Genomic DNA, 27,777 nt, shown 5'->3' with positions numbered 1-27,777 from the left:
TTTCGTTGCTGCAATTAATTTCTCGTTGCTTCAATCAATTTCTCGTCGCTTCAATTATTGTCTCGTTAATTTTCGAAATTTCAAGTATATTTTTCGTTACTTTAAGTTTCTTTAAAAACTTGAAATTTTAGGTATTTACTTGTTGCTTCAATGATTTTTTTTCGTTGCTTCGATTAATTTCTCGGTGCTTCAAATATTTTTTCAAACTTGAAATTTTAAGTACACTCTAAAAATAATAAGAAACGCACAGGCGTTCTCAGCAGTTGATTTCGACATACTTTGACAGCAGTCGTCATTAAGACATTTCCTATGTTTAAATCCTGTAATCGTGTCGTGGTTGTTGTGTACTGCGCTCAAACGGATACAAAAATGAAAACGGTACATGAAAGTGCATGCAGAAAATGTTTTCCACGTAAGGCACGTGCAATGTATCGGAAACATGAGTAGAGACATCGAATATAAACGGCCAAACCAAATTCATCATTTCATTACGAAATTTACGACGTAAACGATGATAAATAATGCAAAGATTGAATGCTTCTGACGATAATATCGCCATTGGACGTTCGGAAGCAGGGGAATCCCAGTCTGCCGTTGCAAGACACTTGAACGTCTACCACTGCACCATATCTCGATTATGGCATCGATATACCCGCTTCAATTCGACCCAAGATCGCCCTAGAAGTGGAAGACCAAAACTGACCACTCCTGCTCAGGACCGATTCATCCGAATGTTTCACCTACGTCACCGATTTGCTACAGCAACCAACCAAACCATCAGAAATCGTCTGGGAGAAGTTGGAATTTGAGCATATGGACCAAAGGTTGGACCTGTAACCTGACACGACTACACCAACAACGACGTTTCCAACGGTGCAACAGGATACATGCATTTAACCTGGGTAACTGGGGACGCGTTTTGTTCAGCGGTGAATCGCGTTTCCTCCTGCAACGACGGGACGGGAGACAACGTGTCTTTCGACGTCATCACGAACGTTTTGCGCCTAACTGCGTTTGACAGGTGGACAGATATGGTGGAGTGGGCGTCATGGTGTGGGGAGCCATGTCCTACGCGGGTAGATCAGAGCTATAAATAGTGGTGGTTCAAGGCAATCTTACAGCTACTCGCTACATAGACATCACCTCCTCCCACTCTTTAACCGCTAGAGGGAGATGTTTTAACACGACTACGCTCGATCCCACACATCTCTTGTAACAGGTGCCATCTCGCCAACGTTAACGTCAGTGTCCTTCCCTGGCCTTCCAAATCACCTGTTCTGAGCCCGATCGAGCATCTATGGGACGAACTTGATCGACGCGTCCGTAAACGTCACCAACATCCTCAGGCACTTGCAGAGCTTGGCATCGCGTTGCAGGAGGAATGGCAAAGAATTCCCCAAGCAAAAATCCGACGACTTGTGCAATCCCTTCTAAGGCGGTGTCGAGCAGTGACAGCTGCAAGGGGTGGTGTCACCAGGTACTGACCTGAACGCCCCCTTGTGTCCACACATGTGCAGTGAGTGAACGGAATTAATGCTGACAATGACAACAATACATTTGTTCGGCCGAGTGTCGAATTTCCTTCATCTACGTTCAAGCTCAGTCGACTTATGTACACTTAAATACGTTTAATACATTTCCCTATTTTTGGCCTATGCGTTTCTTTTTTTTAAAGAGTTTCTTTTCTCGTTACTACAGGTTTATTTAAAAACCTGAAATGTTAAGTATTGTTTAAAATTTTGAGTTTTTGAAAGAAGCTTGAGATAAAAAGAAAGGTTGGGCTTCGTTAAGGTCAGGGTCAGTTATAATAGATTTAAATGTCCTTCTTTGATATTTATTGGTACATTTTAAATAGTATTTAAATGGTGCATATAAGATTAAGGTAATAGGCTTAAAGCAACACATGACTACTTGCTCTGCTTCAGCGTGGGAATGGACGTCTTAAGCTGGTCTGGTGTTTCCTAAAGGTTAACGGTTCAATATACCATATTGAATATTAATGTATGCATATAGGCGGAAAACTGTATGGCAATTGGTTTGAATAAGCGGATATCGCTACTTGGGTGAAAGCGTGGGTTGTAATTGAGCGAGTGAGTGAATGAGTGAGTGAGTGAGTGAGTAGAGTCTTACGCCGCTTTTAGGAATATTTAGCAACATCACGGCGAGGGACACCAGAAATGGGTTTCACACATTGTACCCTTTTGAGGAATCGAACCTGGGTCTTCGGCAAGACGAGCGAACGCTTTCACCATGAGGCTACCCCACCACCGTCCCGGGATGTAATTGTGTGTTTGTTTGGTGGCGTACATATCCAATACACACGCACACCCACACGCACATGCATACACGAGAGTACATCGTTAACTGCAGACGTACATGTCGTTGAGAAGCTGGAAAGTTCTCTTTGCTCAAAGTTCCATACATAATACTCTCACTGAATTACGACATATTGTGACTAAATTTACTTTTATTTTACGAATAACAATAGCACCTGCAGCACCTTTGACGTTTTTAAACCATTTTAATATGTATAGTTAATTTACACCATCAGACATTAAATATGATAATCTATATCGTATATATTCATAAGATATAAGGAAAATATAAATAGTCATTCACCGCGTTTACATATTTTCCATGAAACTTATCTCTCTCTCATAATCTATTACCAGACGAGTTATCAAGTTATCAGCGAAGCACGTGACAGTATTGTCATATGAGTGCAAGGTGACGTCATACAATGCTCGAGTGACGTCATATAATTCTCGAGTGACGTCATGTTTGCCTGACATTTGTGAGTGCTAACGTTGATGTCCAATATATTTTTTATGGATTTAAACTTCTTTTTTATTTCCCCAAAGACGTTTCGTGACCATTCCAGGTCCCTTCATCAGGTGAACTATAAAAATATCTTGGACATCTACGTACAACCTCTAAATGCCACTAAAAGACAGTGCTAACGTTGTTGTTTTTACAAATTCCGGGCCCCGTTTCACAAAGTTATCGTAAGCCTAAGATCTCGTAACTTTTCTCGTTGCAATCGTACCTCCTATACTGTAACAAAGACTTACGAGAGTCGTAGCGCTAAGATCGAAAAAGGAATTTATTTTTTCAATTTTAAGAAATATACTTATAGACTCCGAATAATCTTAGATATTCTGCTTTCGCCTTTGCAAGGAATCAAATCTTAACAGACACAATTAGCACTACTGTCAGCATTTTTTAAATATTCATAATACTATGATATGACAATAACAACAAAGCAAATTTCAAATCACATAATATTAATGTTTTTGCTCCAATCGCAATAAGTATAACATCACCCTTATGTTACTATATACTTTCGCATATTTCTACCCATGATTATAGCTGGAATTATGAATCGGTTCAAATATTTGTTTGCGTGGCATTTTAGAAGTTAGGGCGTACAATATTGAACAAACTTTATGGCTAAAAACTTCTTTATTTCGTGAGTGCGACGTTTCGGTACAGATTCTTGTAGCGTTGTCAAGGAGGAATGGAACATGAAGAGGAGGAGATGTATAGACATGGAATGTAATTAGGATAACAACATAATTGGCTGGGCAATAAGCTGATAAATAATAATGAGATGTTTATACAGTAGAGTTTATACAGTAGATTGGGCCTGGTGGAGGAGTGCATCATAAGAGGATAGAATGAAGTATCCTTGGTCTCGGTTGATGGTGGGCTTTTGGCGTTTGATATGAATGGCTTCGGTGAACGTGCGTTTAGTGAAGTTCGTCTGATTGTTAGCAAGAATGGTGATGTCAAACCACTCTATTTGGTGATTTGGGTTTGCTTTGATGTGGTCAAAGTTGGCTGGTTTGCTGTCGGAATTGGTAACGGATGTGCCATGTTCTTTGACACGGTGAAATTTTCTTATTCGTAAAATAACGGTAACATAAGTACAATTTCAATAGGGTTCCAATATTGAGCAGAATGTATACATACGTGAAGCCAATGTGGTTTGTGAAAAGGCTTCTGGAAGCCAGTGGTAATCAAGTAAGAATTGGCATTTTAACGCCGCACACAGCACTATTCCGGCTATGAGAGCGGTCTGCACCAGACAATCCAGTGATCAGCAGCATGAGCATCGATCAACGTAACTGGCAACCGATCACATGTGTCAACCAAGTTAACGAGTCTGACCACCCGATCCCGTCAGTCGCAGTTTACGACAAGCATAAGTTACTGAAGATCATTTCTAACCCGTATGTTCACGAGTTACATGTTAGTCGCCTCTCGCATAGCTTGCTGAAGACCACTTCTAACCCTGATCTTCACGGGCCAATGCATATGTGATAAAAGAGAGAATATCCAAACCGTGGATGGATTGATTGAGTGAGTGAGTGAGGTTTTATGCCGCTTTTAATAATAATTATAATAATAATAATAATAATACAGCAACGTGATTGGCAAGATTCAGGAAAAGCATGATAAATATGCAGACCTCGCCTTTGAAATGTCTCGCTTGCATCCCAAGTACACTGTCGTCAGACTCCCCATTGTTCTCGGTGCCCTTGGTTTGGTACCTCCTGATCTCTTGGCGCAGATCAGGAAAGTGCCCGGGTTCTCCACCGGGAGCATAGCCCTTCTGACAATAATAATAATGGCCATCTATAACGCGCCTTTTCCACAAATTGTACATGCTCAAAGCGCTAACACATTATTACCCCGGATAGCCAAGCTGCCTGTTAGGCGCTAGAAGGTTATTAGTCACATGACTTGTCCCACCGGGTACCCACTTTCTACTGGGTGAACAGAGGCAGTTTTGAACAAACTCGCTTGCCTAAGGTGGGACCACATGATTCACATGTGCTTCGTTGTGGGGCAGGACACAAGTCCTAGAAACTCTCTGGAGTCAAGCTGCCAAACACAGTCACCTATTCAAGGACTGTCCGAGCTTAGCAATATTACAGCAATATCACCGAAAGGGACTCTAGAAATGGGCCTCACATATTGCTGGACTATTGCTAAAGGCGGCGTCAAACTAAACCTACTCACTCTTTCCAGGCAGTTTAGAGAAAGGTATCCAAGTTACAGATCTATTTATTGTTTACAAATACTGTAACTTAACCCCAGCTTGGACTTTGTTTACCGCTCAACAATGCACTGACACAGTTCAGGCTGGTACGTGTTGTTACCCGAACAAGTCGGTAACACTCAGCTGATGTGTGCACTCATTAAGGTAGATACATGGTATAATGACACTTCACCCTATCCAATTACAAATATCTACGAAAGCCTAATGCTGACACTTTTGCAGCATATATCTTTTCATTATTTACTCGTTGCTGCGAGTATTTTTCTTGTAATTTCAATCATTTTCTCGTTACTTCAAGTTTCTGTCAAAAACTTGAAATTTCGAGTATTTACTCTATGCTTCAAGTATTTTCTACCCGTGAAGGTCCGGGTTAGAATGAACTTTCAGTAACCCATGCTTGTCGTATGAGGCGACTGACGGGATCGGGTGGTCAGGCTCGCTGGCTTGGTTGACACATGTCATCGGTTCCCAATTGCGCAGATCAATGCTCATGCTGTTGATCACTGGATTGTCTGGTCCAGACCCGATTATTTACAGACCGCCGCGTTATAGCTGGAATATTGCTGAGTGCGGCGTAAAACTAAACTCACTCACTCATGTATTTTCTCGTTACTTCAATTATTTTTTCGTTGCTTCAATTAATCTCTCCTTGCTGTGAGTATTTTTTCGAAAAGTTTCTTTCAAATAGTAACGAGAAAATATTCCAAGCATCGATTAAATACTCAAAATTTCAAGTTTTGGGAAATAAATTGAAGCAACGTGAAAATACTTGAAAGTTCAAGTTTTCGAAAACAATTGAAACAACGAGAAAATATTCGAAGCAAAGAGAAAATAATAGAAGTAATGAAAATATAACTGAAGTAACCAGAAAATACTCGAAGTAATGAAACAATAGTTGAAGCGACAAAAAAATACTCAAAATTTCAAGTTTTTGACAGAAACTTGAAATAACGAGAAATGATTGAAGCAACGAGAAAATAGTTGAGGCAACGAGAAAATATTTCGCTGAAAAAAAAAAAAATATGATACAAAAGTGGCATCATCAGGCTTCCGTAGATATCGGCCTGTCTTGTTTCCCTGGTCACATGTCACGCGTGTACTATAAACCGTAGTGTTTTCGAGAGAGGGGCGTATTCAGACACCTGCCGCCATGTTGAGAATCATTGTCCTCGCCGTCGTCGTTGCTGCCGCTGTTGCTGACCCCTGCTGTACACCCGACCAATGGCAGGGGGACATGGGCAGCATTACAGGAGCGGTCACCGACGGCATCAGTAGAACTGCTAAGGTTGGTGTCATGGTAGCAGTGAGTGATTGAGTTTAGTTTCACGCCGCACTCAGCAACATTCCAGCTATATGGCGGCGATCTGTAAATAATCGAGTCTGGACCAGACAATCCAGTGATCAATAACACAAACATTTATTTATGCAGTTGGGATACCGATGACATGTGTCAACCAAGTCAGCGAGCCTGACCACCCGGTCCCGTTTGTCGCCTCTTACGACAAGCATGGGTTACTGAAGATAAATTCTAACCCGGAAGTGAAGAGGTAGACTGGTTCTTGATTTACAGTTTACAGCGTTTAAAACGAACACGCTTATAACGAACTGACGGTTATAACGAACTGTTTTTCTTCCCCCGAAAATATCCTTTTATTTTGGTCGAAATGCCTGTCAAGAACTAAATTTAGAGTCCCCTTGAGATCCTAGTTACTTTATAAAATAATTAGGCTTACTCTTTAATGGACACCTGATCAAGTGACCTTGATTTTCCATATGACTAAGCTTGATTTGCAAGTTAGGTAGGTAATATTTTTGAAGTAAGGACTTTCTGTTGTATGTAAAAATAGACCCTCATTATTCTATTTTATAATGTAAGCTAACATCATATTTTTTTGTTATATTTACATCAGTCAGCAGACAGCCTCTGTAGCAATGATAATTAGTCTCATTTTTGTTTAGAAATAGTTTCTGTGTGTGCGGGAAATGATGACGTAATGAGTGACGTGTAGAAAATGATGACGTCATGAGATGATGTGTAAAATGATGCCGGTCGAAATAAATGCATAAGAACTAAGATCGGAGACTCTATCTGTTTTGTATTCAGAGAAAGATGTATGAAACGATCCCAGTACCCACGTAAAGCTGCAGTACGTGTATATCTTTCCCTATAGGTGAGCGGTATGACGGCATACGACTACATCAATAAAATGGTTGCCCAGACAACGACTGTGACGGAAGGATCCCTGAGGATGACGAACAAGACGATCATCAATTTCAACACGGTAAGTCTTCACAAAACATTACTGTGTGTACCTTGTGTGTGTGTGTGTTTGTGTGTGTTTATATATGTGTGTTTGTGTGTATGTATGTGTGTTTGTGTGTGTTTGTATGTGTGTATGTACGTGTTTGTGTGTATATATATGCGTCTTTGTTTATGTGTGTGTGTGTTTATGTATGTGTGTTATGTTTGTGTGTATGTATGTTTGTGTGTATGTGTTTGTGTGTATGCGTGTATGTATGTGTGTTTGTGTGTATGTGTGTTATGTTTGTGTGTATGTATGTTTGTGTGTGTGTTTGTGTGTGTGTATGTACGTGTTTGAGTGTATATATGTGCGTGTTTGTTTATGTGTATGTGTGTGTATGTGTTTATGTATGTGTGTTATGTTTGTGTATATGTATGTTTATGTGTGTATGTGTGTGTGTATGTGTGTATGTATGTGTGTGTAGTTGTGGGGAGGGTTAGAATAATCAACTTTCGGTCGTTTCATCGTGTTCTACTTGCTGATTGATTTTGTGTTTGAATTCACAGAAAATGATGTACCTGATCGACAGTACAAGAGACCTGTGCGAAGTAAAGTCCATCGACCAGCCCATGAAACAGGCCTGTACCCCACGTATGTTATTTTGATTAACTTACGTAATCATAATCATAATGCCGAGTGACGTCACGACGCATGGGTGCGCGCATTGCGCTCTAAGCAGCACTCAAACCAGACGTCAGACGTCATATTATATATCAAACACCTTCAAATGTCCACACATGTGTGTGGCGGTGGGGTAGCCTAATGGTTAAAGCGTCCGCTGGTTACGCTGAAGACCCGGGTTCTATTCACACAACACAGAAATTGGCTTCACACATTGTACCCATGGGGGGCATGGGGAAATTGTAACCTGGGTCCTCGGCGTGACAAGCGAAGGTCTTAACCACTAGGCTACCCCATCGACCCATGTATAACAGGAACATCTATGTATTCAAGTGGGAAGTTTCTTTCAGCGGGCGCAGAGGAGGTTGGGCAGTTTTATTTTGGAGCAGGGGCTGACAACGAGCTTGATGCCACATCATACAAGTTCACGGCCAACGCAATGGAGGGCTATCTATCTGTGACCAGCCTGGATTGTCTGCCCATTACTCTCGTCACTTACGGACAAATTGGCAACAGTAGGTCTTTTATAAGCTTTTCCTATTTTCAGTGAGTGAGTATGGTTTTACGCCGTTAAGCAATATTCCAGCGATATCACGACGAGGGACACCAGAAATGATTACACAATGCCATTTAGAAAGTGGTCAAATGTAACATATGTTACATTTGGGATTACACTTTCTTAGTAAAGTACAGATTCTAGTACTTTTGTTGGGTTGAGTATCATCCGGGATTCGAACCCACACCCTCAGAGTCAGGCACCTAATCGCCAGCACACCAAGCTGAGCGGGTTAGACGGCTGACTTTATGTGCTGGCGATTAGGTGCCTGATTCTGAGGGTGTGGGTTCGAATCCCGCATCCCGCAAAAGTACTAGAATCTGTACTTTATTAAGAAAGAGTATTATCTTACCTTCATGAAAAATACTTTAATTTCATATTGTCAATGACGCTTTAACAAGTTTCCGTGTCACCCCTCCCAGGAGGGTGACAACTGGAAAAAATATTACCCGCTGCCACGGTAACCGCCAAACTCTTCGCCGAGAAGCTGTATCGATAACAATCGTATGACGTCATAATATGACGCATGCAGTGCCCGGAGTACAAAAACCGTTCGATTAGCTGTTTTTGAGTTCACTATTTAGAGATGTATTTCACCGACTTTCACTGCTTTATTTAAATTATTTTAAACATTGAATCGTTTGCACACTCGTGATGCTCGCCACTGACAGTAGCTCATGAATATCTAACATCAATGTATGGTGCTCCCGAAGGGTAATCATGTATGGTGCTCCCGAAGGGTAATCATGTATGGTGCTCCCGAAGTGTAATCATGTATGGTGCTCCCGAAGGGTAATCATGTATGGTGCTCCCGAAGTGTAATCATGTATGGTGCTCCCGAAGGGTAATCATGTATGGTGCTCCCGAAGGTGTGCTCCCGAAGGGTAATCATGTATGGTGCTGCCGAAGGGTAAACATGTATGGTGTCTCCTGAAGGGTAATCATGTATGGTGCTCCCCGAAGGGTAATCATGTATGGTGCTCCCGAAGGGTAAACATGTATGGTGCTCCCGAAGGGTAATCATGTATGGTGCTCCCGAAGGGTAATCATGTATGGTGCTCCCGAAGGGTAATCATGTATGGTGCTCCCGAAGGGTAATCATGTATGGTGCTCCCGAAGGGTAAACATGTATGGTGCTCCCGAAGGGTAAACATGTATGGTGCTCCGAAGGGGTAAACATGTATGGTGCTCCCGAAGGGTAAACATGTATGGTGCTCCCGAAGGGTAATCATGTATGGTGCCCCGAAGGGTATGCATGTATGGTGCTCCCGGAAGGGTAAACATGTATGGTGCTCCCGAAGGGTAAACATGTATGGTGCTCCCGAAGGGTAATCATGTATGGTGCTCCGTGTAGCGTAAGGGTAATGCAATTGCCCGTATGTATGGTGCTCCCGAAGTATGGTAAACATGTATGGTGCTCCCGAAGGGTAAACATGTATGGTGCTCCCCGAAGGGTAAACATGTATGGTGCTCCCGAAGGGTAATCATGTATGGTGCTCCCTCCCGAAGGGTAAACATGTATGGTGCTCCCGAAGGGTAAACATGTATGGTGCTCCCGAAGGGTAATCATGTATGGTGCTCCCGAAGGGTAAACATGTATGGTGCTCCCGAAGGGTAAACATGTATGGTGCTCCCCGAAGGTAATGCATGTATGGTGCTCCCGAAGCAGGTAATCATGTATGGTGCTCCCGAAGGGTAAACATGTATGGTGCTCCCGAAGGGTAAACATGTATGGTGCTCCCGAAGAGGTAAAACATGTATGGTGCTCCCGAAGGGTAAACATGTATGGTGCTCCCGAAGGGTAATCATGTATGGTGCTCCCGAAGGGTAAACATGTATGGTGCTCCCGAAGGGGTAAACATGTATGGTGCTCCCGAAGTGTAAACATGTATGGTGCTCCCGAAGGGTAATCATGTATGGTGCTCCCAGAAGGGTAAACATGTATGGTGCTCCCGAAGGGTAAACATGTATGGTGCTCCCGAAGGGTAAACATGTATGGTGCTCCCGAAGGGTAAACATGTATGGTGCTCCCGAAGGGTAATACATGTATGGTGCTCCTCCATGAATGGTAATCATGGTAAACATGTATGGGTGCCCCGAAGGGTAAACATGTATGGTGCTCCCGAAGGGTAAACATGTATGGTGCTCCCGAAGAATAAACATGTATGGTGCTCCCAGAAGGGTAAACATGTATGGTGCTCCCGAAGGGTAAACATGTATGGTGCTCCCGAAGGGTAAGCATGTATGGTGCTCCCGAAGGGTAAACATGTATGGTGCTCCCAGAAGGGTAAACATGTATGGTGCTCCCGGAAGGGTATGCATGTATGGTGCTCCCGAAGGGCAAACATGTATGGTGCTCCCGAAGGGTGATGCATGTATGGTGCTCCCGAAGGGTATAGCATGTATGGTGCTCCCGAAGGGTAAACATGTATGGTGCTCCCGAAGGGTAAACATGTATGGTGCTCCCGAAAGAAGGGTAAACATGTATGGTGCTCCCGAAGGGTAAACATGTATGGTGCTCCCGAAGGGTAAACATGTATGGTGCTCCCGAAGGGTAAACATGTATGGTGCTCCCGAAGGGTATGCATGTATGGTGCTCCCGAAGGGTAAACATGTATGGTGCTCCCGAAGGGTAAACATGTATGGTGCTCCCGAAGGGTATGCATGTATGGTGCTCCCGAAGGGTAAACATGTATGGTGCTCCCGAAGGGTAAACATGTATGGTGCTCCCCGAAGGGTAAACATGTATGGTGCTCCCGAAGGGTAAACATGTATGGTGCTCCCGAAGGGTATGCATGTATGGTGCTCCCGAAGGGTAAACATGTATGGTGCTCCCGAAGGGTATGCATGTATGGTGCTCCCGAGAGGGTAAACATGTATGGTGCTCCCGAAGGGTAAATGCATGTATGGTGCTCCCGAAGGGTATGCATGTATGGTGCTCCCGAAGGATAAACATGTATGGTGCTCCCCGAAGGGTAAACATATGGTGCTCCCGAAGGGTAATCATGTATGGTGCTCCCAGAAGGTAAACATGTATGGTGCTCCCGAAGGGTAAACATGTATGGTGCTCCCGAAGGGTATGCATGTATGGTGCTCCCGAAGGTAATCGTGTATGGTGCTCCCGAAGGGTAATGTATGTATGGTGTATCCCGAAGGGTAAACATGTATGGTGCTCCCGAAGGGTAAACATGTATGGTGCTCCCGAAGGGTAAAGCATGTATGGTGCTCCCAGAAGGGTAAACATGTATGAATGTAGTGCTCCCGAAGGGTAAACATGTATGGTGCTCCCGAAGGGGTAAACATGTATGGTGCCTTTGAAGAAGGTGCTCCCCGGAAGGGTAAGCATATGCATGGTGCTCCCGGGTAAGCATGTGGCATGGTATGAAAGCCCTGAAACGGAATGTATGGTGCTCCCGAAGGGTAAATATGTATGGTGCTCCCGAAGGGTAAACATGTATGGTGCTCCCGAAGGGTAAACATGTATGGTGCTCCCTGAGGTCCCAGAAGAATGTAAACATGTATAAACATGTATGGTGCTCCCGAAGGGTAAACATGTATGGTGCTCCCGAAGGAGGTAAACATGTATGGTGCTCCCGAAGGGTAAACATGTATGGTGCTCCCGAAGGGTAAACATGTATGGTGCTCCCGAAGGGTAATCATGTATGGTGCTCCCGAAGGGTAATCATGTATGGTGCTCCCGAAGGGTAAACATGTATGGTGCTCCCGAAGGGTAAACATGTATGGTGCTCCCGAAGTGTAATCATGTATGGTGCTCCCGAAGGGTAATCATGTATGGTGCTCCCGAAGGGTAAACATGTATGGTGCTCCCGAAGGGTAAACATGTATGGTGCTCCCATGAAGGTGTAAACATGTATGGTGCTCCCGAAGGGTAAACATGTATGGTGCTCCCGAAGGGTATGCATGTATGGTGCTCCCGAAGGGTAAACATGTATGGTGCTCCCGAAGGGTAATCATGTATGGTGCTCCCGAAGGGTATGCTCCCGAAGGGGTAAACATGTATGGTGCTCCCGAAGGGTAAACATGTATGGTGCTCCCGAAGGGTAATCATGTATGGTGCTCCCGAAGGGTAATCATGTATGGTGCTCCCGAAGGGTAATCATGTATGGTGCTCCCGAAGGGTAATCATGTATGGTGCTCCCGAAGGGTAAACACCCGAAGGAGAAACATAATCATACAAACACAATTACGATATGAAAATAAACGGCTCTATAGGGGTAAAAACCTTAGGTGTTGCGATACTTTCTTCCATGTGTATATTTATAATGGAGAGGCATTCACATAAGCCATTACTGCTTATCTTATCTTAACAAATCATTTTAATTCCATGAAAAATCTCTGGTGTGTCTGTTTCGGATTTACCATCTCATCTTAATTTCCGTGATCTTCAAGTCGCTGAGAGAATTTTACCCGATTCCAGCCACATCTTATTTACTGAATATGATCTTTTACCTCTAGGCCGCCGATACCAAATGCCCTATTTTAAAACAAAAGGAGTTCAAAATTATTTTATTCTAGCAAGTATTCGTCTTTTAAATGACTGTTAGCTTTGTCTGTCTATTGTGTTGTTTTGTGTTATTTCTAATATATAATTATGTGATCACTTTCAAATATAAAGAGAAGTCCCATATGGGTAAAAAATATTGTCAGTGTCATCATTGTTTACCATCCAAATTCTGTCTTATTTAATGAAATATGAATAAACCTATTTTTTGCTACAGCTGCCACCATGACGACTATTGGTTTCGCCGACGTCATGCTGAAAATCGAAGACCCCTCTATATTCGACCCCCCGAGTTCTTGTGACGAGGCCAAGGCGGTGAGAAATGCACGGAAACCTCCCATTATTGTTATTATTGTATTCTTGACATTTCAAGTTACTGCTTTAAAATGTCTAGGTATGTAAGTTGAAATTTCAAGTTACTGCTTTAAAATGTCAAGGTATGTAAGTTGAAATGTCAAGTTACTGCATTACAATGTCAAGGGATGTAAGTTGAAATTTCAAGTTACTGCGTTAAAATGTCAAGGGGATGTAAGTTGAAATGTCAAGTTACTGCGTTACAAATTGTCAAGGGATGTAAAGTTGAAATTTCAAGTCACTGCGTTAAAATGTCAAGGGATGGTTGAAATTTCAAGTTATGTAAGTTGAAATTTCCAGTCACTGCGTTACAATGTCAAGGGATGTAAGTTGAAATTTCAAGTTACTGCGTTACAATGTCAAGGGATGTAAGTTGAAATTTCCAGTTACTGGGTTAAATGTCAAGGGATGTAAGTTGAAATTTCAAGTTACTGCGTTAAAATGTCAAAGCTATGTCAACCTCCTGCGTTCGTAGCATGGTGTAGAGTGCTTGAGTGACATTGAGCAGGGTAAACCAATAATGGTTCCCTGAGGCAATGCTTGAGTGACATTGAGCAGGGTAAACCAAGAATGGTTCCCTGAGGCAGTGACTGAGCGGCTCTGAACAGGGTACACCAAGAATGATTCCCTGAGGCTGTGCTTGAGTGACATTGAACAGGGTACACCAAGAATGATTCCCTGAGGCAATGCTTGAGTGACATTGAACAGGGTACACCAAGAATGATTCCCTGAGGCAATGCTTGAGTGACATTGAACAGGGTACACCAAGAATGGTTCCCTGAGGCAGTGCTTGAGTGACATTGAACAGGGTACACCAAGAATGGTTCCCTGCGGCAATGCTTGAGTGACATTGAGCAGGGTAAACCACGAATGGTTGCCTGAGGCAGTGCTTGAGTGACATTGAGTGGTTGCAATAAAGCTTTGTTTTTTGGCGGAGTGAGCAGGGTAAACCAAGAAGAAACATTGAGTAACATAGGCTACAATCAAGAATGGTTCCCTGAATGACAGTGTGACATCGCATGGAGGGAACCAATATTTGTTCCGACAGAAAGAAGCATGAAGTGGGGAACGTGACGAATGTTTTCCTTCAATGAGCGAAAATCCATCTAGTAACGACCAGCGGGTTCCCAGTATCAGTTGTGACGTGACAAGCAAGTGACGTCACAACAAACATGAGCTCCGTGGTGAAAAATAATCAGTCAGTTGCTACGTATTTACCCGAAATCAAACCTCGTTGTTTCTGTTGCAGACACCACTTGAGAAGTGACGTCACAACAAACTCTATGACGTCATAAGCACCTATTGTGGAAATAGTCAGTACCTGCGGTTTGTTACCTACGTTTTATACACGCGTATTTTCTGTTGCAGACACCACTTGAAAACCATGGCATTCACAGTTTCCTTGGTACCCCTACAACTCACCACGTGTAATGGACACCCGTGACGGTACATCAAGATCTAGCCATTGTATTCCTGTTGAAGACCATTTTCCATTGAGATTTTCAAATGCAAGAAATACATGTTTGTTTTTCTTTCAAATCTCAACATTGTTTGAGGTGATTGCTATCGAATCAGTATGGACAGCAAATAATATCCTTTGATATCATCCACAAATGCATAATAAAAATATAGAAAAATGCTTTCATTCTTTACCTGTTTTGTAACTTTGCACTCATCAATAATCCAGCGATGTGTAAATATTCAAGTCACTCTAGTGACTGACATCATGAGCACTCATGATCCACACATGAACCAAGTCTGACCATATACGGCTCGTTTAGTCCCCTCTCGGGACTAAAGACTCTCGAGAGTAGCATGCTGTAGACTTATATTCGTCACGGAGTCTTCATGGGGTGCACAGTGGGCTTGCAACATAAAACACTGAACATCCTGGTTACATTTGATCTTCAGCAACTTACGTAAGAGGCGACTGGCTAGGGGTTTAGCCTAGTGGCTAGCCAAATAACATAACGTATTACTCCAGATTAAGTTTTCAGTGCTAGCGAAATAACACAAATGTATTTCTCAGATTATTAGGTTTTTAGTGATTGACAATAAAATGTATTACTCCGGATTATTAGGTTTTTAGTGATGGACAATAAAATGTATTACTCCGGATTATTAGGTTTTTAGTGATTGACAATAAAATGTATTACTCCGGATTATTAGGTTTTTAGTAATTGACAATAAAATGTATTACTCCAGATTATTAGCTTTTTAGTGATTGACAATAAAATGTATTACTCCGGATTTTTATTTTTTACAGTGCTGGCCCAGTAAGGTAATATTTTACTAGGGTTGGGTATTGCCAAAATCTTCGTATTGCGATATATTGCGATATGTGTTGGCGCATTGCAATATGTATTGCCATATATTGTGACAGTGTAACACATGGTTTAGCTCTTTCAACACCAGTCAACCAGAGACTTTTACTGCCATGACACAGAGTTCCCAGAAGTCATAGATGAAGCCGATGAAAACATTATAGCAACTACATTTGAAAGGTCTAATCCTACAATATTTATAAATGTGAAAGTTATTCTTTTAAAATAGTATTCAATAATACAACTACAATTCAAATAAGTTAATTTTAATGAAAATAAAGCTTACACATTATAATGTACAGATAAACCATGAAGGAAGCAAAGAATGCGGCGATTTTTCCCTTTGTAACATGTCATTATATCCCCTTACCGTTTTCTTTTGATATTTTCATTTTTACGTAATCTGAAAATTGTTTTAGAAAGATTTCTGAAATAATATGTATGGTCGTTTATTTCACAATAACAGGGTTTTTTGGCTCGGTAACATGTTGCAACAGAGGGAAATATTTCCATTTTCGAGGATTTGATGAATAACGCTGAGTAACTGTATTTTTTCGCAGTTTATTGGATAAATATTGGTTTCTAATGACGCTTTTTCCTCCACCGACTGCTATAAGGATCGTGATTGGTCAAAATCATGCACGTGTCCCGAGGCACCCAATCATATTACATCAATACCGTCCTCGTAAATGAAAACCTTTAGATTAAGGAGAAAGTCTTTGGTAAAATCATGCTATTCTGAACGTGTTACGCACAAAATCACCACCTATACGTACATTATGGAACTTAGTGGACGTAGCGTGCTAGGTTATGATCTGTGTCAAAAATGCTTCATGCATATATTTTAGCATTAAACATCGTGTCCGAGCGTGAAGATTGAGGCGACGAAAGCCGGGATGTCACTTGACTTACATTAGATGATCGCACACAAAAAGATGGAAATAGTAACTTATAAAATGTTCGTTCGACAACTTTTTATGAGTACTGCTGTTGATTTTATTCTTTAGTTTATTTAATGTGTTTAATTGTTTCCTCGAAACATAGTTACTTTGCTCTTTGACAATTCTGAAATGGAGCCGTTGCCGAAGCATGTGTCAGAGAATCAGTTTTTTTTCCAATAACATTGCGAAAAATAGTTTATAATTATAATTCTGTCGATAATATATGTTCATTTGAAATGTAATAAGTGTTTTCAGACATTGTGAAAAAAGGTAGATTTAATAAATGAATCATATGTTAGGTAGGTTCCTAAACTTATATTATTTGATGCGCCTACTGACTGGTCTCTCGTTAAATAAGAGTAAATGGCCTGTAGGGACATATGTACATCAGTGTATAGTCCGTTTGGCTCAAAAGCGGACCGATGAATTACATTTAACTCGAAAACTAATAAACATAACATACTCAATGAAACGCTAATCATAATCAAAACATCATACTAACTCTGTGAAAGGGACAGCCAGGTGTTCGAGAACGGATGGAGACGGCACAGCACAGGTTAATGAATAAATAACTTTGTCTGTGAACGTGCTTCTCGAACACCTGGCTGTCCCTTTCTCTGCACTCCTCCCTCGTAACAAACAGTGAACTGTGTCAATATTTTAATGATAGTTTGTTAAACAACTTTATTCTTTTAGGACAAAATTTCTGCAAAAACCCCACAGAGTTGGTATGATGTTTTGATTATGCTCAGCGTTTCATTGAGTATGTTATGTTTATAAGTTTTCGAGTTAGATTGCAATTCATCGGTCCGCTTTTGAGCCTAACGGACTGAAGTGACGAATGTCCAGATGATGTAACGGTCGAGTGGGTGCTTTTGAATCCAGAAAGCAGTGTTGAAAACAGGCACGAAAGTCAAAGTTTTGCCATCAGATTGTAAAAGAGGCATACAAACGCCCTTGTCTCACACCTACGTATGTTACACAAAGATAAATGTTTCCCATAGACTTCCATAAATTGCCTTAAAAATAACTAGATAACCAGATCCCGGATGTATCAAATTTTAATGAAGCGTTAACGTCTCATTAAGTAGGTTCATGTATCATTATATTCAGTTGTACTAACGTTTTAATGACGCCGTTAACTTAATGAAGGTTATGGGTATCATTAGAGAGTCATTAAAACAAACATGGCTGCCAGCATATTTTTTTAACGCTAAGGGCGCTAAGGGAAAGGCAGTGTGTTTTAGACAATGAACTGAGCATCTCGAATCCATGACAGAAGTTTTGGCATGCAATATATCTGCGATCTGGCGAGAGATGAATTACAGCCATAAACTGCAAGATCTCCAGCACTGAGTGTTGAACTACAGATGGATGTTCGATAATTATTACGTTATTAGCCAAATCTCAGAAAATGTGATATAAAAACGTTTCTGTTCCGAGGTTTAGGCGGCCATTTTAACGCGTGCGCGATTACATCGGGGAATTGTGGGAAGTATTTAGGGGAATCCCCGAATGTAATGAAAACATTTACCCCAGGAGCACATGATGTTCAAATCCTTGTTTCTACCATTGTCAGTACAATGCACTGAGGCTTCCCACATGAATCAGCCACGCTCTTGGTAAACGATGGCTGGAAGTTCTGAACAAGAGACATTTAGGAGCCAAGGAGAGAGGGATATACATGTATGTGAGATATTTTCAAGAAAAAGTTCAGATTTGAATACGCGATACATGGTACCCTTGGAAGAATTCGAAATCTCTGCGCGCCATGTTTGGGTTGCTATATCATTTAACCGTACGGAGATAATAGTTTGAATTTCATTGGGAAAGACAGCTTGTTGACTTAGCCAGTTTCATTAAAAACGGCTTCCACAGATTTTATCCATTTTTGATTGCTATTCTTTATACAGGCTTCATTGTATAACATTTGGTATAACATTCTTGACAGCTTTTGTTCTTTACCAGATAGGAGTCTAGCCCAGAAACATACCATACGACATATATCACGGCGGGGGGACACCAGAAATGGTCTTCACACATTGTACCCATGTGGAGAATCGAACCCGTGTCTTCGGCGTGACGAGCGAACGCTTTAACCACTACGCTACCTCAACGCCCCCTAAGCTATGCCTCTGCTGTCATATTCGGGATATTTCCCAAAGTTTCCTTCACCTTCAAACATATTAGTTACTTGATCCTCTACTTAAATATAGGACCCGTGAAGGTCCGGGGTAGAATAGGCCTTCAGTAACCCATGCTTGTCGTAAGAGGCGACTAACGGGATCAGGTGGCCAGGCTCGCTGACTTGGTTGACACATGTCATCGGTTCCCCATTGCGCAGATTGATGCTCATGCTGTTGATCACTGGATTGTCTGGTCCAGACTCGATTATTTACAGACCGCCGCCATATAGCTGGAATATTGCTGAGTGAGGCGTAAAACTCAACTCACTCACTCACTTAAATATAGAATAATAAATTCGATGAAATTCTTACATTTCTAGCACGAAAAATGTTTCCTTATAAGTAAATATGGCCTGAAATAGTACACTTTAATTAAGATAAAATATCATTGATGGGAAATCTTGATCTAGGACCTTCATATTAAGTCAAGTTTTCTTTCTGCCAATTTCAGTGACGATATGATCTTTGGTGAAAACTCGAGTGTGACAGATCTTTTCAAGACACTCTTATTGCATCAAAACATGAAACCCTGAAGACAAAGTATGCGATCTCCTCACTCACTCACTCATGATGAACGGCTATGCGAATGAACTGGACACGTTTTGTAAGTGCTGAAGGTTTAAACTCTCACTTGGAAAGTCGATACAACTAAACTAAACAATCCAAATATTATCCAAAACACCCATACCAATGAATAGTTTGGTGACTAGAACTCAATTTGACGTTATGATAGAGCTATGAAACAGATGAACACACTATATGAACTACACACGAGCAAATCCCTGTCGCCTAGGTGATAATTCCTAGTAACAACATGCACCGTGTGTTTTTGTGAACTCAAATGTCACTTTACTCACAGACACAATCCATTAACAAAAAACAATATTTAAAAATGATCAATCATTACATGAACATATTGTAAACCGTCTGACTTTGATATCTGTTGTTTAGTGTGTCAACCCGTGAAGGTCCGGGTTAGAATTGGTCACAGTAACCCGTGCTTGTGGTAGGAGGCGACTAACGGGATCGGGTGGTCAGGCTCGCTGACTTGGTTGACACATGTCATCGCATCCCAATTGCTTAGATCGATGCTCATGCTGTTGATCACTGGATGAGTGTCTGTTCCGGACTCGATTATTTACAGACCGCCGCCATATAGCTGAAATATTGCTGAGTGCGGCGTTAACAAGCAAACAAAATGTTTGTGTGTCACAATAACTTTTCAGGGGCGCACGCACGCACGCACGCACGCACGCACGCACGCACGCACGCACGCACGCACACACTTTTGAAAATGACAACTAAGAATCCAAATGCTTCATATTTATTAAAACAGGTACATGCATCGTCAGCTGCACACATGATTCGCGCACGCAGACCATCAGATATTCGGGATCCGCCACTTGAGAAACTCTGAAAGGACCATATCAATGAACTTCACAAATGAAGCCGCTTGTTTTAATACATCGGCGGTCGACCCAGAAGGTGCCGACAAACTGGAAATTCGCCAGTGCCACGCAGTGTTTCTTTAAAGTGTGACCGACTTGCGTGGAGGTGAGACGTGGTTCTCCGCGGCCCCAGTTTTCGTGCACTACGGGAGTCTTGTCTGTCCACCAAAACATACTCGTATTCTCGAAATATCTGAGGCCAATCCAAAGAAAAGCTGCAAGAGACACGTGTATAGACATTCATATGTGACACATTTCTTGTAAAGGAAATGAACTTTTATGAGGCAGAAAACAACATGTTAAATACACGGTCTCTAATTAATTTTATAGTGACAAAAACATGCTTAAATGCTAGGCACTGGTGGCCCAGACGCCTAACGCTCCACAATACGCCTAGCCCAGTTACTTCCCTTTGGTGTGCCAGAATCCAGAGATCTCCGCCTCATCCACTCACTTTTCACGAACATCATCAACTAAAGGGTATTTTCTAGTCCAAAGATAGTCATTTTATTATAAGTAAAACAAATTAGCGACCCAAACACTGAGGTCCAGTAATGGTAACCAGCCAGGTCGCCTGCTTCCCTTAAGGAGGGCGAGGTGGGCGAGCTGGGCGAGGTGGGCGAGCTGGGTAAGGCGCCAGGCGAGTGATCCAGTGAGGTTGAGGTGTCGGGATCGAGCCCACCTGTGACCGGGTGTAAAAACCTTGGAGTCAACTTTGTGTGCAGACTCTTTCAGCGTTGTCACAACCCCTAGTGTACAGTACACAACCCTGTGCACTTAAACAAAACCAATCCGTTGGTATATGACCAGATGGTGGCCACATGAATACGTGCAAACACCTAGTTGCGGGTACAGCAACGTCCAGTGAACTTGGACAAAGTACTGTGACTATGTGTCCCAGTCCTCCCAGCTGTGAATGGGTACCTGGTAAGGATGCGAAAGCCACAATAACTCGGTGCGCCAAGTGGCTGCAAGAGTTGTATACTCCCAAGGGAGTTGAGATTGATAATATGATGTGCCGTTGAGATTGACATCCAATGATCGAGTTGCCTGGATTTGTGCGCTATATATATATATACTATAATAAATAATAATAATAATAACGGTTCACTGTCTAGTTAATGCCACCCTAAAATTTTTCGTTCTTTGTTATTTAACGCAGCACTCAATAGTATTCCAGACATATGACGGCGGTCTGTAAATAATTAAGTCTGGAACAAAAATAATCAAGTGATAATACGATGAGCGAGTGGGTTTAGTTTTACGCCGCTTTTAACAATATTATAGCAATATCACAGCGGGCACACCAGAAATGGGCTTCACACATTGTACCCACGTGGGGAATCGAACCCGGGTTTTCGGCGTGACGAGCGGACGCCTTAACCACTAAGCTACCACTATGATACGATGAAAATCATCAACCAAGACAGCGAAACTGATAGTTACTTCCCTTGGGGACGCCAGGAACCAGTATAGCGGACAAGTAAATGTTATGTTTTTCACTTGATTTTTGTGAGCATTTACTCATGAATCCCCATCAAACAGTCAGGATTTCAGGTGTTCCTGAAAAGGTGCGACTGTCCCATCCGTAGCTTATGCTACAAACACACAGAAACCTTGTCGGACGAACGGTGTTAAATGTGTACTGGGGACAAATAAGGAGAGTGCTGACATAAACGTCTCGGACTCTCTACAGTTTGCCAACTATTTTATCACTTTTTACTCTCGATTTGATACTGTTGGCTTGAATGAAAGAGGAATGTTCGAAATATGATGACCGTGTGATTGGTTGACTCCCTTTGATGTCCCCAATTCATTTCTCAAATCAATGTTAACAATGCAACTGGTCCGGATAATCTTCGTGGTAAAGTTTTAAAGTGAACAATTATCCCGAATTTGTAAAACAATTTTTCAAACTTCGATCAACAATCATTCTATCCCAAGCATTTGGAAAACTATTATTATCCCAGTACCTAAACTCCACACGCCCAACACAGATAATGATTTCCACTCAGTTGCTTTGACGTCTATATCTATGAAGTGAAATTGTAAAGCGTTTGCTCCTTTCAAGAAACAGATCACCTTGTCGACCCTCTTCAGTTTGCCTACAGGGATGGGCGAGGTGTCGAGGACATTACCATCACTTTATTAAACAATATTTACAAACATTTAGAACTTTCTCATTCCCATGTCCGTTTTTGTTTGCTGACTTTTCTTCGGTTTAAAATACCATCCAGCCTCATATGTAATGCAAAAGCTCTGTAATATGTCAGTCAACTCATGTGTTATACAATGGATATAATCTTTTCTTGTAAATAGACCCCAGTTTGTAACTGTTAAGAACACCCAATCAACAACATTCATATCCTCCGGTGCCACACAAGGTTGTGTTCTTTCCCCTGTTTTATTTTTTTATAAATACTCATGCAAATAATGGTTGTCAAACCACCAACCCCCCCCCCCAACCCCAACCCCCACACACCTCACGACCCCACCCCAAAACCCCTCTCCAATTAAAAAAATTGAAGGGGGTGACAACCATTATTGGCATGAGTATACAAAAGACTGTCTCAATAGTTTTTCATAATATTTAACTGTAAAGTTTTCAGATGTTGGATTTATAAGGTACTTAGAGAATGACTATCCCTCTGAAATCACAAAATTTCTTGATTGATGTAAAACCAACTTACTTGAATTAAATTCTAAGAAATAAAAGGAGATGGTTGATTTTTGGAAAAGTAAAGTGAGCTGTTGGCAATTGCCATTGATAACAAAACGATAGATACATTTTGAGGAAGTATCTTGGCACAGTGATAGATTCTAATCTCACCTGGAACAGTAACACTGATTTCATCTACAAGAATGACTAAAGTGGCTATACTTTTTACGTCGTCTTTGTTATTTTAAGATTGACAGAACCACATTATTGTTATTCTACAAGTCTTTTATTCAAAGTATTTTAGTTTTCAATGTACATTGCTGGTATGGGGTAAAATCGATGTAAACTTTATAAAATTGTTAACACAGCAAGTAAAATTTCTGGACTTAAAATTTTGATTTATGTTAATATTTAATCGCAGCTAAATACTTTATCAATTGTTTCAAACTGTGTTCTTAATATGCTTTATTGCTTTTGTTCATCAGGATAATTTTAATGTCGACACTACAGCTATAAAATCTTAGATATGTTATTATTTATTCTTCATTTATCTTGACCTCATATATTGGGCGTTATTGCCATCTATTATAGTAATATTTAACATGTATATAGGTGTTTTTGCATATGTATCTTTCGTTGTATTGCATGCAATCGTGTACAGCAAAATTTCTTCGGGATAATAAAGCATTATCTTATCTCTTTTCTAACTTATCTTATAGTAAGAGTTTTGCAATGATCTTCAGAAAAGAGCTCTAGTTAGTGAGTCAGTTAAGCTATATGGTCAGTACAGCAGAATTTCGTTACTACTGTAAGGAACACATGTATATTTAAAGACACATACAAAGGGAGGTCAACCGAGCAAGCACGGGGACACTGACCTTATGAAAACATGAAATAAATAGACTATCAAAGACTTATATTTGATACAGACGATAGATGGTCAGCAACTGAAAATATACTGAGAGAAACAAACAGGAAAAGTCAAGCGTTCCTTTAATATTTTCCAGTTTTCATCACCATCTTTGAATATCGCTGTGGTGATGAAAACTGGAAAATAAAAGGAACGCTTGAATTCTCCTGTGATCCTTTACTTGTATCTCTTAGTATATATCATCATACTAAGGCCAGTGGGGCCTTACAGTACATTTGCTACCAGCATGGCCTCTAGCAGGATGTATATTCGGGTGTATATTATTCATAAATGTAGGTGAACATCCACCAACGAACACTAACCGTAGGAATATATATGATTTTACCATCCAAAACTGTGTTCCACAGGAGATATCGCTTGTGTGAGATCAAACGATATCTCCTAGGAGATATCGTTTTGACAGTAGATTTTGTACAATGCCCTGACAATGCTATGACGTCATGTACTTGATGACGTCACAATGCTATGACATCGCTACACTGCAAGTCTAATGGCAGTACCATGTTCAGAGATGTACATTTTTCATTGAAAATTAATGAAGAGTGATTTTGGATGATAAATAGAATCTCACCCTCGTGTCTTCTGATATCAAATATATCAACACTCGTTGATAAAGTAAAAATATCCTCGGCAAGCCTCGGATATTTGTAACTTTATCAACTCGTGTTGATATAATTGATATCAGAAGACACGAGGGTGAGATTCTCTATGTAATTACATTACATAACCTTAATGGGTCCGCCTTTTACACTACAGTCGTGGTTACAGCCACCAACATTCTTTGAAGGACATACCTGGCCTACCAAAACATCGTTTAATCTTCATTTTCTCCTTGATTGCGGTATTCTTTTCTTCAGTGTCAATCTTGACCAGCGACCCCCCTTCAGACTGACAAACACCCAAAGGGGTCACGTGTCTCTTGACGTTGATCTTCGCTTTCCCAGCCTTGAACGCCCGATAGCCTGATTTCATGGTTTAAAGTAATAATTTCAATATTACATGAAATTTGAGCCAACAAATATTTTTACCGAAATAAATTGACTATGACTTTGGGGTGAGTACTTTGAGGAATATATTTTCAAAAAATATAATTGATGGTGATACGCTCTTTCTCAAACACTTGGTCTTTGGTTCTGGAGTGGACTTGACCATCCGACATAATTTAAAGTGTAAACGACTGATGAAAACAAACCTCAAATATCTGCCCAAACAGAATAGTGATGAAAGCAAAATGAATACATCATTGAAAATAACAAACAAACCTGATGTTCCCCGCCCCTTCTAGAAAGGATTTCTGGGTGTAAAACATTTAGACAAGAAATAGGATTGACAACGGAACCAATTTTGTTCCTCTCCTTGCGAATCTATTTCCTTAAGCATATAAATCAGAATTGACTGTAGTGGTGTGCTATATTTAGACTTGTGCTATATTTAGACAGAGCTCTGAAAGGTAATCTATGATACTGCAACCCTGTGGGTCTTTCCTCTATGTACTGAGCCAGGGAGTTGGAGAATTCTCTGGGGTCCTTTTCCTGGGTGTAAAACGGGAGCTAACTCTTGCCTCTCATCTAATTTTACATCTCAAGTGACTAAAAGATCTATAATTGTGTGGAGATCATTCTTACCCTAGATACTCAGCCTATTTTCAGACTTGACAATTGGTGCCATGAGGCGAATATTACCATCATTGTCTTTTTATATAACCACTGCTTTTGTATTATCCTGACGTTGAATTTCTATTTTGTACTGCCGGAGTAACACCTTTGTATTTGTATTAAATTGTAAACTTGGTTAATTTAAGAAAGCCATTGTCGATTACAGCGAGTTAGTTTACGGAAGGATAATAATATATGGATTAACAACTTCTTTAATGAATTACTCAGCACAATTTCAAGACATTACCTGAACGTTTGCAGTCCATTTAGACTCTTGACTTTAGTATCTAGTGTGACCACCACGAGCGGCAATAACTGTTACAGATGTCCCATCAGCGACATTTTTAACGAGGTGCTGACAACACGTGAATTGTGAACAGTAGTTGAACATTGGTGGGTTCGGAAATGTTGTTTTCCTGCGATATGTCAACAGTCAAACATGATTGTCACGTTCGCTTCAAGTTCATGTAAGAAACAATTACAGTCTCAGTACCGCGTATGACCCCCACGTGCCTCAATGCATGTCGTAACTCGTCGTCTCATCGATCACGTCAGACGTCTGATGACGATTGGTGGAATCCTTTGCCACTCCTCCAGCAGGGCCTCCTGTGGGGTTGTAACGGGTGGTCTTCCTGTTCTCGGCCTATCCTCAGTCCTTCCTCTCTGCCGGTAACGTTGCAGAAGCCTGGATACCGTCAGTAGCTTACACCCACCTTCTGGCGAGCTGCACCTCTGTTGGCCCCATTTCGGCCATACCAATGGCTCGCTCTCTTTCCTCACGTGTCAATCTCGGCTTGTATCTTTTGTGCTTTTATCAGCTGTGTTACCATGCTGTGTGTTGATCACATTTAAACACTACCTAGGCACGTGCATTTCGTTCTGCAGGCCTAAAACCTGTTTTACCAATCTCTCGTGCCAACCCTGTATTGTGAGTTGTGTTGCGTTTCGGCTATGTTATTTTGTAAAAAAGATTTGGTTCCCCCATAGTAAAAGTTCCGGCGGAACTTTTCATTCCAACATTTGTTCCTGTAATAGTGCATGCGGAACAATTATTTCGTTCCGCACACACAGAATTTATTCCGGGTAAAGAGGAACTTCCACACACATCACAAAGTGTCTAAAAGAGGGTTTTGTTTGTTGGGGTGGTCTTAAAAATTGGGGCGTTGGGGGAACGGAAAGGAAAAAAAGATTTTCCTACGGTATTTGTTCCATATGGAACAAATCATGTGGCTATCAAGAAGCAATTATCATGTGTGAAAGTTACTTAATTTTTTTTATGAAAATACATTGTAGATTCCACAGAATGCGAACTGATGATTCTAAATGAATCGTGTTAAAAAGAGTTCAGATATTATGTAACCAAGTTACCTTCATTAATCAGGTTACAGTCAGTAGCCAGGTTACAGTCAACATGTAACCAAGTTGCCGTTGGTCAGTAGCCAGGTTCATTCAATATGTAACCAAGTTAGAGTTAGTCAGTAGCCAGGTTACAGTCAACATGTAACTAAGTTACAGTTAGTCAGTAGCCAGGTTACAGTTAACATGTTACCAAGTTAGTCAGTAGCCAGGTTACAGTCAACATGTAACCAATTAACAGTCAGTCAGTAGCCAGGTTACAGTCAACATGTAACCAATTAACAGTCAGTCAGTAGCCAGGTTACAGTCAACATGTAACCAAGTTACAGTTAGTCGGTAGCCAGGTTAAAGTCACTATGTAACCAAGTTACAGTTAGTCAGTAGCCAGGTTAGTGAACATGTAACCTAGTTACAGTTAGTCAGTAGTCAGATTACAGTCAACATGTTACCAAGTTACAGTTAGTCAGTAGCCAGGTTACAGTCGACATGTAACCAAGTTACAGTAGGTAACCAGGTTACAGTCGACATGTAACCAAGTTACAGTCAGTAGCCAGGTTACAGTCAACATGTAACCAAGTTACAGTCAGTAGCCAGGTTACAGTCAACATGTAACCAAGTTACAGTTAGTCAGTAGCCAGGTTACAGTCAGCATATAACCAAGTTACAGTTAGTCAGTAGCCAGGTTACAGTCAACATGTTACCAAGTTGAAGTTAGTAGACATCCCGGATGTTGACAAGTTGGATGAGTCCATTTTGCATTCAATAATGACTGGAATAGGTTAGGCCTACGGTATTTGTTCCTGTTCGATGGAATATTTGCCGTATATGCGGAATTTTTATTCGTGTCATCCATTCT

At 41.2% G+C, this 27,777-nt stretch overlaps 1 protein-coding gene and 1 long non-coding RNA gene across 2 annotated transcripts; one reads left to right on the top strand and one right to left on the bottom strand.

Annotated features, from left to right (window-relative positions):
- Nucleotides 1-3,631: 3,631 nt before the first annotated feature.
- LOC124274782 lies at nucleotides 3,632-25,783 on the bottom strand. Its single transcript, XR_006898031.1, has 4 exons — nucleotides 25,771-25,783; nucleotides 23,296-23,299; nucleotides 7,150-7,154; nucleotides 3,632-3,763 (listed from the first exon to the last, which is right to left on the bottom strand). It is a non-coding gene; the product is annotated as an uncharacterized LOC124274782 (long non-coding RNA).
- LOC124274779 (ependymin-related protein 1-like) lies at nucleotides 6,180-15,060 on the top strand. The gene is made up of 6 exons (XM_046710155.1): nucleotides 6,180-6,350; nucleotides 7,237-7,347; nucleotides 7,875-7,959; nucleotides 8,340-8,504; nucleotides 13,285-13,382; nucleotides 14,790-15,060. The coding sequence occupies exons 1-6, from the start codon at nucleotides 6,216-6,218 to the stop codon at nucleotides 14,850-14,852; spliced, it is 657 nt and encodes a 218-aa protein (XP_046566111.1). The 5' UTR covers nucleotides 6,180-6,215; the 3' UTR covers nucleotides 14,853-15,060.
- Nucleotides 25,784-27,777: the final 1,994 nt, after the last annotated feature.

Source organism: Haliotis rubra, unplaced genomic scaffold, assembly GCF_003918875.1.
Source record: "Haliotis rubra isolate DU_JTF1 unplaced genomic scaffold, ASM391887v1 Scf194, whole genome shotgun sequence".
Lineage (NCBI taxonomy): Eukaryota > Metazoa > Mollusca > Gastropoda > Lepetellida > Haliotidae > Haliotis > Haliotis rubra.
The sequence above is the reverse complement of the archived record's forward strand: the minus strand, read 5'-3'. Positions and strand labels throughout refer to the sequence as shown.